Here is a 13,257-nt window from a genome sequence, read left to right as displayed (position 1 = left end):
GGTGGAGAGAAAGAAGCGTGGCAGCTCTCTTGGCACAAGATGCCCTTAATTACAGGGGCATGTTTGTGGGCTCAGAGAGGAACACTCTCTGGGAGGAGGAAAATGAGAATAAAACTGATGTTAAAGTCAGACATTGGGCTCTCACCCTTCTGAAAGGGGCAGCAGGTAAGTGACAGTCTGGAGCAGTGCCCTTTAGGGCCCATCTTGGCCTTGGTGAGCAGCAGGGTATTTTTCATTGGAAGTCAATGCACTGCTAAATCAATATTTCTGTCAAAGCATAGCATTTTTGTTTTAATGTGTCAGAAAACGGATTACATGTAAGCAGTCACAGTGCTGCTTGGCTCAGTATCTCATCAGCTTTGATCAGAGTGAAGTAATATAAATGGCTACGTAGGAAACATCTGCTCCTTTGCTATTTTCCCTTTTTCCCCCCCCACTGTAGCACTTGATACCATACTGTGGAAAGTGTAGGTTTTACAGAACTAAGAGGTAACAACTTCATAGTTCTTAATGTTTAGCTGGTTTTACATACCTTATGCTTAATTGTGAAGTGACATATTTAGGTCAGGATAGCTTGAAACAACAGCTGGAGAAATGAATCATCTCATAAAACGCAGCAACAAATCCAGGTAGTTAATTTTCCACATATATTTATATAATCTATATCTATAAAAGGAAATGCAGGATATGTAATAAATTAATTGCAAAACAAGGAAGCATTGTGGTAGTGAGGAACAGAGTGCAGCTAACTCATTTAACTTCTTCTGGAGTTACTTTGAGACCATTTAGTTTAATTAGTTGAGTGTGTAGCAAAAATCCAGCAGGCAATCACCAACAAGCCCTTCTGTTAATTGGATGTCTTCTGTGAATTGGGTGCTCTGACACCAACTGTCTGTATCCAAATGCTCTTTTGTAAGGGCAGCACTCCCGGGTTCTTCAGCCTCACACTGTTCCTTTAGAGAGGCTTGGGCTGGTGAGGCCTGTGGGGTTCCAGGCCCTTTCCTTCAGCTGGCTTACCAGAAATAGTCCCATAATCTCCTGGAACACAAAAGCCCAGGTGCAACAGAGCAGTAATGTGCTCCTAAGTGACATCTCCAGGGAGAGTTAAAAATAAATTAAGAGACAGTTTAGTCTTACAAAATGAAACTTACTTTGAAACTGCATCATTAATTACTTTTTAGGCTTTTTTTTTTTTTTATATCATCAAGCAACCCATCTACCTACTTTCAAAAGTATTATGTATGCTCTGAACATTTCCATACAGTAAGCTCCAAACCTCTCCATACAGTAAACTTAATGTGCCTGTATCTAGTAAAGCGGGGACATATATACTCTTGCAGTGAAATAAGGAAAAGCCCAAAGCTTTTATTATACCTTTTTAAACAAACATACATATTGTGTGAAGTTACTGAGTTAACATACGATGATGCGTTTCCAGAAGGCATGAAATACTGGCAGATATCTCTAAGAAAAATCAAACTTTATACTTCCCAACTGGTCCCACTTCAACCACTGGGGAGAAGAAACGCCAAATGTTGGCACTTTCTGCATATCCTGATTAAGGAATCTGTTCTGTTCCCTCCTTTGCTGGCGTGTATGGTGTCTTTCCAAAGAGTGCCATCGGAATTTTTACATCCCATCTGGTGGGACCATCCCACCATAGGAACTTACCTACCTGTGCAGTTATTCCCCAGTGACTTTTATTCATTAGCAGTGTGTGAGAACCCACGTGCTCTCAAAGAACTGTTTCACACCTGGTGTTAATCAAAAAGGTAATGGGGGATAAGGCACGTGTCAACATGGCACTAGAAATGTGATTCAGATGTTGGATCTCCCCCGTTTGGAATGGCCTGGTCACTTATTTCATCCTGCTGTGCTGGTAGAGCGGTCTTTGTTAGAGGGGTCTCAGTCTTGAAAAGGGAGTCCATTTTTATCTGTGTCTTTATGTTGAAAGATTTCTGGAAGGATTCTGATGTGAAGTAATAGATGAATGGGTCAAAGCAGCAGTTCATGGTTGCAATGCACAATGTGATTGGGTACATTGTCCGTGCAAACCTCTCCAAGGAACAGTTTGCTATCGCCTGGGACCGCACGAGAGCGTACAAGAAGAGTATGGAGTTATAAGGCACGAAGCACACAACAAAAATGGCCACGTGCACAATGATCATCTTCAATACTTTTTCTTTGTTTGTCCCGATCTGAGACAACGTGGCAGGTTTGCGAAGAGTCCTGAGAACTAAGGAAGAACAGGTGAGGTTGAGTAGCAAAGGAATGATGAACCCCACCACCTCAATAAATATAGTGATCTTAGACAAATAGGTTTTCCAGATACGTTTGGAAAAGCCTTCAAAGCAGGTGGTGCTGGTGTTGGAAACGTTGGTTGTGGAGAACAATGAGGCTGAGATTCCACCGCTGAGGACCAGTATCCAAACGCCAGCACAGACTATGGCTGAATTTCTTCTGGTCCTAATGGTACGAGACCGGAACGGGTAGACTATTGCAAGGAAACGGTCTACACTGATGCAAGTGAGGAACAGCATGCTCCCATAGATATTGGTGAGAAATGCCGTCCCAGAAATCTTGCAAAGGCTATCTCCGAAAGGCCAATGTCTGTTAAAGTTGTAAAAAATTTTAAAAGGCAAAGTGAACACAAATAGCAGATCTGAAACCGCCAGGTTTGTCATGAAGATGGCTGTTTCACTCCGCATCTTCATCCGGCAGCAGAAAACAAAGAGGGAAGCACAGTTAGTGATCAAACCGAGGATGAAGACCACGCTGTACACGGCTCCATACAAGTTGTACTTAAAGGAATCATCTGTCAAACAGGTATGGTTGTTGCTGTGGTTTCCCATGCCAAGTCTGTGGCGTGCTTCTGAAGAAGGTCAAAGTCTACTTCAGTGCCATCCATAAAATAAGGCAGTCATCTCTTTTCTTCCTGATAAACGTCTTCCAGGAAGGTCGCTTGAACCCTTGTTACCACGTCCTCGTTGTGCATCCTTTCATCCTAAACGGGAGAGAAATAAAAGCCATCAGTTTTGCCATCTGTTATCACCCTGCGTGTCTGTGCAAGAATTTGCTCTTTCCTTTCCAAACGTTCAAACAGGGCCAGTAATTAGTTTACAGCCAGTCTTTATACATTGTTATGAATTCCGCTATTACTGGGACTTATCAAAGTTGGACACAGCAGTTACGGCACTCGGTTTTCCTTTGCTCCCTGCTTTGCTCCCCTGTCCTCCTGTTGGAATTGGCTGTCACTCTTCTTCCAGCGTTCCACCTGGAAAGGCTTTTCTTTAAAATCTAAGATGGATTTGGCCCAGTGTATTTGGAAAGACAATATGGGCTGCAATACTGAGGCTATTCTTTGATTCGGCACCTGGGCAACTGCTCACCTAAGAATATCACAAGGACCTGAATATGTTGGTGCTTACTCTGAACTGTGCAAAACATTGGGATTTCTATTATATTTATCTGCAGAAATGACATTATTTACTAAAGGAATTTTTTAAATGCTTTACAAAAAGACCCATCTCTAAGCTGCTCTGACTTCATTTGATTTCTCTTTCTTATCACCTTCTGAACTTGATATCTGGCAAATCTCATGAGCCTTGTTCTTGTAAGACTCCATCCCAATTCTGTCAGCTTTGGGAAAGTGTGGAGTTGAAGATGTCATTTGTTAGAAATAAGAGCTTTCTGAACCACCTTGATGTTACCCTCCTATGTTTATGCCAAGTGTTTGAGGCCTGAGAGCAGAAGCAATGGGGGAATCTCATTAACCAACAATGAGAAGGGCTTGTGGGCTGGGCTGGGGGCACTCCTTGGCAATGTGAAGCTGGGTTACCAGGGTGGGGACCTTTGTCTTGTTAAACACAGCAAACCGAATCCAAAACAGTTTGTCACTCTTTAGTAATTTGTAATCTAGGAAACGTCTCAGTAACTGCAGCTATGGAGTTACTTGGAGATGAAACCATTGTGAATCGTAGAGCCTGTTCCAGAAAGTGATTGATAATGTGGTTACAACAGCAAACACGTAACTGAGCAGGCTGGTGTTAAAGGTTGGCAACGTGCAAACAAACAAATGCGGGGAGAAAGCGTGGAATGCAGACCATTGAAGATGCAAACAGATCAAAATCAAATGTTTTCCATATGTTTTTCCTACTGGGAAAAACTCACACTAGCAATAGTTCTTGCGTGCTATCAGTGAGCTAGCTGCTGAACTGCCAGTGTGCAGGGGTGCAGCATGGACTGGCTGTGCTCACACCCTGGCAGCACGGGGCTCACTTTGCGCTATGAGCAACATCCCACCCTAGAGACAAGTGGGGTGTGAAGCTGGGAAGGGAGGATCCCATGATTTCACTCATCAGATGGCTTTGAGTGGCTTCAGTCTTTTTGATGTCCCAGAAGATAACTTGGCACTATTGCATGTGTCCTGATGGGGAGGTTTCTTGCCTTCTGCTCTGTGCTGTTGTCCTGCTGGGTTTGCTGTGCATACCTTTTGCTCCCTGAACTCTGTTGTTTCCGTGGATGGCATTAGTACAATGCTTCTAACTCAGCAGATCTTCCTTCCTGTTGTGTTCATTTTGTGTTATGCATTTGCAGCTATAACAATATCCTGCCTTAGCAGATACTCAAATCAGGGATAGACATGCCTTTATCTGATCGCAGCTGTGTGACAATGAGAAATGAGATGAAAGCCAATAGAGAGGCTTTCCTTTGTGCACGTGTGGGGACTGACAGCAGGAGTGGGCTGTGAGGGGGAGCAGCATCTTCTGAGGCCCTATGGGCTCCTGCACTCATCTCAGCATTTTTCATCTTAAGTTATAGCTAAATGAACTTGTTTTCTTAAGCTATTTCACAACAAACATCATTATGAAAAGGGCAGTAGTAATATTTCAAAGGTGCACTTTTTTTCTTCTTAGAATGCACAGTAATCTAAATAAGTGGAGTCTCACCTAGGGGTTGAAATGCCCCTTGACTAGAACTTAGCTGTATTCAAGAGCAAACATTAGCTCCAACCTCAGCCTAATGCATTAAGTAACTTGCCCAGTAAAGAAAGAGGCCATGTGTTATCTCCATCAGAAGAAAGTCTGGTTTATACTGAAGCATAACCTCCATAGGACCCTTTTTCCTGCTGTGTGCAGAGCCCAGGTGTGCTGGGCTCTGTGTCTGGGTGAGGTTTGAGGCTCGCTGGGTGCCTGCACAGAGCTGTGCTGGGGTTGCGTGGAAGCTCTGCTTTGCATTCTGCGCACGCACTGTGGGATTTTGGCTGCTCCTCAAAGCACAGCTGGGCGCAGCAGGTTTAAAAGGCAGCTTTGAAATCCTTACCTTCACTGCTGGCATATGTGGTCCCTGCCAGCAGCCTGACCCAGATGCTTGGAGCACAGGAGAAAAGGAGCTCCATCAGCTGGTTATTTTTCCTTGCTCCGCATCAGACGACCACAGGGACAAATACAGCTTTTCTGCTGTGTGAGAACTGCCTGCCAGCAATTGTCCAGCCAGGTTATGGTCTTGGAAATATAAGCGTGTGTTGTTTACCTACCTAACTCTGCGGGGTTTAAACAAGCTGACAAGCTGCTTTCAAACTGAGCCACGTGCTTTAAATTCTGCAGCATCAGTCCACAGGTTTGGTTTTTCTGGATGTAAGGCACTCTGCTTCCTTTTCACCACGGATTAAAGCAACAGGATGCTCTTCATGTGCATCACGATCACTGCTGCTGCTTTGCTGGGAGAACGGTGTTAAATGCTGAGTTGAGTATGAAGGCTCTTCAGGCAGCTCAAAGCTTTAACTCCTGTGCCTACAATGGGCTCTGTGGGTGAGGGGAGGGATGTGTTGAGCTGTAATAGTGCACAGCCTGGCTCGTGTGTGGTTGTTATTAACATTTCCTCTTGTAGAGGGGATGATATAGCAAACCCATAGCAGCTGTCCCTCACATAACCTCCTTACTCTCTCTTACTTACTGGAGTGGGGCTCAGGGTTTGCTCACATCTGCCTTCTGCTGTAGAGTCCCTGTCTTTTGAATGCAAAAAACAAAGGAGGCCTTCTGTGCATTACTTCCTGTGGCACACATTTCTCCTCTTTGGGATTTTTTGTTTCCTCCTTAGTGCACCCCAAGAAGTCTTCAAAGCATCAGCAGGATTCTGAGCAACCGTTGCTTTTGTTCTTTCAGGTTTGTTTGTTGTTTTATACAGAAAATAACTTCAGGTAAACAAGCACTTTGTAAAACCCTATTTATAGTTCCATTGAGGCTGTTCCTTCTCCTTTCACACTCATCTCATTCTCCGTGCTGCTGCTGGTTTGTTTTGCTTGCAAGGAGAACTTTGTGAGCATTAACAGGAAGGAGTTTGGGGGGAATCTGGTTGCTGTCTTTGTGAGGCTCCATCCCCCTGTGCCCATCGGGGTGAGCTCATTGCATGCTGTGATGTGACAGGTGCCACTGGCAGCCCTCGCTGCAGCACCATCTGCTTTGTGATGGGACACCACGTTCGGGTCTGGTTTCTGAGCTGAGTGTGAAGCGAGGAAGGCACAAATGCTTCCATTTCTTTTGTTGACTAATCTGAAGGGATGTATCTGGGAACAGTAGGAAAGAATTAGATAGATATAGGTCGGCATAGGCTTCTGTAGTTTCAAAGGGCCATTCTTCCCCAGTTTAATCCATCAGAGCAAATACCTCTGTTGTGCTGGGTGAAAAGGGGACAATGTCTGATGATTAGCACAGATGATGGCAGCAAGGCTCTTATTTGTGGCTCCACACTCACCGTGCCAGGGTCTCAATGACAGCATTACCCCCATTTCCCAGCACCTGCTGATGGCTCAGTGACACCTCCCACATCGGGATCCTTTCAGTCCATTGACTTTCTCCATTTGCTTTCCCACTCCTCTTCAGCAGAAGGCAGGCAGAGCCCTGCAGTGCCAGCACGGTGTTTCACACTGCTCCTCCACCCCTGGGAGCAGCTGGCAGTGCTTTGGACCCCTCCTGCAACCAGCAGGCACCCCCAGCCCTCCCCATTCCTCAGGAGGACCCCAGTTTCACACCTCCCAGAGATGGAGCTGGGAAGTGGAAACTTGAGCCTATCAGCCCTCATCCTCATGGCACTCTCCTTTTTCCCTCTTTTTTTCTCTCCTTTTAATTGCTCAGCACCGCTGTTGTCTCCTCACTGTCCTCTGAGACCTACAAAGCATTTCCTGCTCGTGGTCACTTTTCTGTGCTGTATCTGTTTTGTGTTGAGCTAATTAAAATGTTTCCTTCTGCAGAGCATGGCGAACTGCCTTACCCCGCATCAGAACGCTGATCCTCGGGGCATGACTTTCTTTTTGTTTTCACTGAGAATGTCTGTCTTCATTTACATCATCCGTTTAACCCTTGTAGTGCCGTGGTCTTCCAGAGGCCGGGCCCACAGCCCAGAAATGGTGGGATTCACCCCACACTTCTCAGCAAAGTCTGCATTATTTTACTCCTGTAAGAGGAACAGTTTTGCTTGCAAGGAAACCTCAGGCTGATGATGGAGGGCTGTAGGAATGCTGCTCTTTGGACTCCTGATCTCCCCTTAGCAAGAGGCTCATGCTTTAACAGCATTGCTAGGTGCAATGGAGAGCGTAGTCATGAGTCTTAGATACAAGGAAAATCTTGATGAGAAGCTGCATTGTCCTCTGGCCCAATGCTTGGAGATTCACAGGTTGTTTTCACTCAGGAGCAGAAAGTAGTGCTGGAGGTGGCTGTGCCTTTGATGTAGCCCTGCTTATTTACAAAGCGTGGTTAAGGAAAGAAGAGTCCTGTTTCCCTGAACTGCTTGGGAATCCAACAAGGGCACTCAGTTTATTTACTTACGCTTCCAGAACGCCTTCCAGTAAGCACCCAGCCCCACAGCTTCCTTTCTTTGCCTTTGGGCACCATTTGCAGTGCTTCCGTGGTGGCTGCTGGCTCCCCGCTGCCCTCCCTGGCCCAGCAGTATAAAGCCCTCCATTCACCCCATGCCATGCCCACTGTCTTGCTCTGCACTGCTTCCTCTGCAGTCCCTTTGCTCAATGCAGTGTTAAACTTTCACCTCTGATTATCCAAAAACCATAGGCTCTTTTTTTTCCTTTGCATGCATTAGCATCTACGTGGCTCCTCCAGCCGCCAGCGCCGCAGCACAGATGCCTGTGTCAGCTTTTGCAAGCTCAGCCTCAGTGCAAGAACAGCTGGTTTCCTTGTAGGTCCACATCCATGGAAATCAGTAGGGCAGGAGGCAACCTGTGCATTGCTCCAGTGCAAGGGTCTGTGCCCTGCATTCATGTGCTGGAGGGGGTAAATACAACAGGGCTTTGTTCTCTCTAATTGCATTATTTGGGGTGTGAAGGATGGTCTGAGGCTCTGTTCTGACAGGGGTGGTTGTGGGCGGCTGCAGACTCATCTGTTCCATCAATGTGACCTGCCCTTCTATGCAGCCCCACACTGAGCCATCCTCTCAGTACCCCTCAATGTGCAGAGTGAGGCAGCACTGCATACAGCTGTGCCATAGTGCAGGGTGCTGGAGCAACACGCTGCACAAGCGTGTGAAAATAAACGTGATATTAGCTAAAAAGAAGATCCTGACGTTAGTCTAATTGGTGCATAAGTTGATATGGAAGAACGTGATGCACAGAGAAAGCAATCTGCTGCATTGCTATGTTGCTCAACATAGTGCCCCTCAGTTTCACTTGCTAAGATCAAGAGACTTCATTTTCTACGAAACTAAGCTAAACTGTTACAAAAGACTCTGAAACTTTCCTTGCAGTGAGGGTCAACTCAGGCTAATTTGGCTGTGAGGCTGTGTGCATCTTTACCACCTCTTGTGGGACCGAGCTCAGAAGATGGGGCATTAGAAAAAACCTTGCAGAGCCACTGTCTGTTCTTGGGAATACAGAGATCCTCTTTTCAAGGAGAGAATTTGCCTTTTGTGCAAGGCAGTGGGCTCCCCTTCCCTGAGACTAAATCAGGTCCTTATTTGTGAAGGAGGCGCAACGTGGGAAGGAGCAGAGTCTGTGCATGCATTTGACCTGGAAAAACCTCCTGGGGGTTGAATGTGAGCCCCAGGAACTGTCCTCACTCCCCCAGCCCCACGGATGGGGTGGCTCACTGGTGTCTTACTCATTGACCCTGGGCCACGAGACTGGGACTAGTTATCCATATACAACTAACCAGCAGCACTCAGCAGTGAATGGAGGTCCAATGATACAGCTTGGGCCAAAGTTAGTTGCACAGATGCATTAGAAATATCAGCGTATACTGAATATGATCATTGAGAACTTAGTTTGTTGACTCAGGAAATCTTACTCCTTTTCTACCCAAAGCCATGGAGTTGGACTCCTTATGGGTCCCTTCCAACTCAAGATGGTCCATGACTGTACCCTCCTTTGCTGCTTCCTTTCCCTGGGAGGTGGATGAAGCTTTGGCTGAAACTGCCTTAATTCCTGCTCTCATGTGAGGTCACAGGCAGAAGGAGGGCAGTCAACCTATAGCTGAGAGTGCACTCCCCTGCCCGGTGCAGGCTGCAGGGCCCAAATGCAGTTAATGGAAGGCACAGTGCTTTCCATTTTCTGTCTCATGCAAGCGAGTGGATAACAGCATTCAGGCATTGGTTCAGTTTGTCTGTGTCCAAGCGCAGCTCAATACAGTTAATAAGGTTGGATAAGACTTCTAAGATCATCTGTTCCAACTGTGCCCTTATCACCAATATTGCCCACCAAACCACATCCCTAAGTACTACATCTTCCCTTTCCATAAATGCTTCCAGGGCCAGTGGCTCCACCACTCCCTGGGCAGTCTGTGCCTGTGCATCACCACTCTTTCTGAGAAGCAGTTCTTCCTAACATCCAACCTGAACCTCCCCAGTACAATCTGAGGCCGTTCCCTTGCATCCTATAGCTGGTACTGGGAGCAGAGGCCGACCCCCACCTCAGCACATCCTCCTTTCAGGGAGCTGGTGAGAGCAATTCTACAACTTAAAGAAAGCTTCAAGCTGCAGAGAGCAACTTCCTCTCTCCAGAATCTAATGACTGATTTCTATCAGCTGCCCTAACCCCAGCCAGGCAGGAGTCTCATTTTCAGTCTCAAAGGATTAAAATAAAATGCGGCTCAGCTTCCCCCACCCTTCCTCCCTCCCATGTTTTCAGGACTGTCTTTCCAATTGAATAGGCTTTGAACTCCCCTGAAATTGCAAGGTTAGCTTCCTGTCTGTTTTATTTTGGCTTTCAGTAAGGGAAAGAAGATGAAAAAGGGGGGGAATATCCTTATCACTGACATGTGAACTTTGCACTTCCCATCGCGTGGGTTTTACCATTCTGCTCATACAGGGGAGCAGTGCTGCCACACACAATTGTCCCCTCTCAAAGAAAGATTAAAGGCTCTCACTTAAAACAAACACCCAAACAATCCTTGCAAACTTTTCTTTATACTGCAAGTCCTATTCCTTCAAGACGGCCGTATCTTTAGGGTCGTTATAAGCATGCTATTGAGCATTCATTTTACTTCTGGCAGAGGTAATTTTTATCTGCTTAGAGCTCTGCCTGATTTCTTTTGCCTGTGGCATTTTGCCACTGAGTTTAAAAGGAGTCAGTTTGAGCCATAAATGGAAGCCGAAGTGAGAAATAAAATGCTGCACTTTTGCAGTGTAAGAAATGCAACTAATTTTTTACTTTTTAATGTAGCTTGTAGGAACCAGATCTCACGGCATGTGTATCACTGCAAGCTGAAAGCCACGTTTCTATACAGCCCTTTCTTCAGCTCATATTCAAGTGTCCTTTCAACCCTGACTTCTAGTGTTAAAACAGAACCCTCGGAAAGGCAGATTCACAAATCTGCACCAAACACCGGGGGAAGGAAAAGCCCTCAATGTGTCAACCACAGTGACACGATGGCAATTACGTTGTGAATGAGGACAGCTTCCTCAGCAGCAGTTGGGACTCGGAGCTCCTCCGCTCCTTCCCAATAAGTCAGAAAGGGACAGAAACATCCATTTCTTCCACTTAAATCACAGCACGGCTCTCAGAGGAAGATCTGTCCGACAAAACATGGCTATTCCGCATGGAAACGCACCGCTCAGCGCCGCCTGCGAGGTTCGTGCCCGGCTTTGTCTGAGCTGGCAGAGTTCAGAAAAGGCCCCAATCATTTCTCGGTGCTGACACGCGATGGGGATGGGACGGCTTTGTGCTCAGCACTTACCGGGTTCGGACCCGTTCCTTGCTGCAGTTCCCCATGGATCCTTTCTGTGTGTTGCAGCCAGCGCCCAGCTATTCCCACGCGGGAGGGCTGCGCGCTCTCGCTGCTAAAACTTCGCTGTTCACCATTAAAATCCGAAGCCCCCGGCAGCTCTCGGCCTCCCTTTGTTCGGAGAGGAAACAGAACTGCTCGAGGCTGCGGCCATCGCGTCTTGGGAAGAACGGGCCCGATGTCTGCGCGGGGTCTGCGGGCAGCGGGAGCTCTCGGGGGTCTCTATAGGAAAAGCTTTCCATTGGGCAGAGCCCCGGTATGGCAGGCAGAGCCCGGCCCGCCCCGCCCCGCGCCCCTCTCGGGCTGCCCCTCGCGGAGCATCGCCCGGCGGAGCAGCTGGGGGGGGGGCGGCACAGCCCGCAGGGCCCCGCGCCGGGGGGACGCGCCTCGGAGTGCGGCTTTACCTCCTTGCTGCTTCCAGTGAGGAGGGGGTGGGAGTGGAGAAAGCAGCGGGAAGCTGCAAGGCAGCGCCAGCCGGAGAGGAAAAAATCATTGTGAAGGGTTTAGGAAGATTTGTTGTTGGTTTGCTGCTTGCTTTTTGTCGGGGAAAACTTCTCAAAGAGGTTACCCAGAGCCCCCCGGACTGTGGTTCCCCAGCAGACTGCTCTCAGAGCCCCAGGTTCTGGATGGAAAACCTGTAGGCTCTCAAAAACACAGGGACACGGCTACAAGCACTGCTTTCTACATGAAAGCACCGCTTTCTTGTCCTGCTGCTCTCCCCAGAGCTGCCTTTCAGCAGAGCCAATCCCTAAGGCTGTGCTTTATCTCTTACCTTCAGTATCAGCCCTCCAGCCAGGACCGGGGGTCTCCAGGCAGCAGCAGTGCAGCAGATGGCTGATTTGTCTCGGCCCGTTTGTGCTGCAGAGCAGCCAGTGCCCTTTTATTTCTTTTTCAGCCCTCTCCAGTTCCATAGGGTTGAAATCCTGAGGGCGAGTTTAAAGCCCAGCCTCCCATCTAGCGCGTCCCGCTCGCATTGTGTTTGTCTGTCCTTTTCCTCCGCTCTTCTTGGCCGTTCCCACAGGCAGCCAAGGCCAGTAAACAGCTCATTGTGAGGCTGGAACTAATGTTATTCCTCGGGCTGGTGGCTGATGCAGTGGGCTCTGTCTCGCTTCTGCTGCACGCCCAGCTGCCATGGGCTTTTATCCAGGCGACTCAAACAACTTCCTGAGTATCTCATGTAACAGCCTCCCTCCAGCCTGCAAACCTCATCCTCAGAGGGGTCGCGGAGCTGCAGCGACTGTAAAAGGCGAGCATGGATTTCAGCTGAAAACGCTGAAGGTGCAGATGTTTCCTACCCCTCGTGGTCAAAGGGGCATTTTTTCCTTTATTTTTCCTTTTTTTTTCTTTTTTTTTGGGGGGGGGGGTGGGGAGGGGGATGAGAAGAGAGGCAATCTGGGTATATTGCAAAGGGATGGTGAAAGGCGTCAGCCACCGCTATGCATTGCTGTGAACATAGGGGTGGATGTAGGGGTTGGGGGGGTTGGGGTGCAGAGCCCATCGGTGTGAGCAGCCTGTGTGCTGGGCTGGCAGTGAGGTGCCCCTTGGAGGAGCAGCATGGGCTGTGCCTTCCCCTTCTGATTCAAGTACTGCCAACTTTCCCCCATCCTTCCTAAAACTAATGGCAACTTGTGAGCAGCAGTCAGCTTCGGCCTTTTATGGCTTGTGGGCATTTTCCTGCTTTCAGGGCAAGCCTGATTACTCGGGTATAATGCAACAGTTTTGCAGCCCCTGGCACCCGTTCTTATGCGAGTGTGAGTGCTCTCAGTGGGGACTGATTAAACAACATGTCTGCATTTGAAATCCCTCTGTTTAGGGGAAGAAATGTGGTTTGGATGGTTTGAGGCTGGGTGTGCTGCGCCTTGATGCAGAATGAGCACATTGAAACCCTTTGTGGATTGAAGGACCAGTCCTGGGCAGAGCCATTAGGTTTGCTGTAGTTCTTCCAAAGCTGAAAGAGTGCCAGAGTACCCATGGATAAACACAGGATAAACCATAAAACAAAACCTTTGTGCTTCATGCAGTATTTGGCCAA

At 47.7% G+C, this 13,257-nt stretch overlaps 1 protein-coding gene across 2 annotated transcripts; it reads right to left on the bottom strand.

The window, feature by feature from the left end:
• Positions 1-633: 633 nt before the first annotated feature.
• LPAR4 (lysophosphatidic acid receptor 4) lies at positions 634-12,531 on the bottom strand. 2 transcript variants are annotated; one of them, XM_015860229.3, is made up of 2 exons: positions 11,998-12,531; positions 634-3,004 (listed from the first exon to the last, which is right to left on the bottom strand). In XM_015860229.3, the coding sequence occupies exon 2, from the start codon at positions 2,850-2,852 to the stop codon at positions 1,806-1,808; it is 1,047 nt and encodes a 348-aa protein (XP_015715715.2). In that variant the 5' UTR covers positions 2,853-3,004; positions 11,998-12,531; the 3' UTR covers positions 634-1,805. The 2 variants fall into 2 exon arrangements, with proteins under 2 accessions (XP_015715715.2, XP_085400575.1); XM_085544449.1 differs by lacking the exon at positions 11,998-12,531 and adding an exon at positions 11,178-11,422.
• Positions 12,532-13,257: the final 726 nt, after the last annotated feature.

The sequence above is a fragment of the Coturnix japonica genome, chromosome 4 (assembly GCF_054131305.1).
Source record: "Coturnix japonica strain WE chromosome 4, WE-NBRP24, whole genome shotgun sequence".
NCBI lineage: Eukaryota > Metazoa > Chordata > Aves > Galliformes > Phasianidae > Coturnix > Coturnix japonica.
The sequence above is the reverse complement of the archived record's forward strand: the minus strand, read 5'-3'. Positions and strand labels throughout refer to the sequence as shown.

Excerpts from the sequence above, each read along its gene's own strand:
- LPAR4 (XM_015860229.3), bottom strand. The coding sequence starts at position 2,852 with ATGGGAAACCACAGCAACAACCATACCTGTTTGACAGATGATTCCTTT.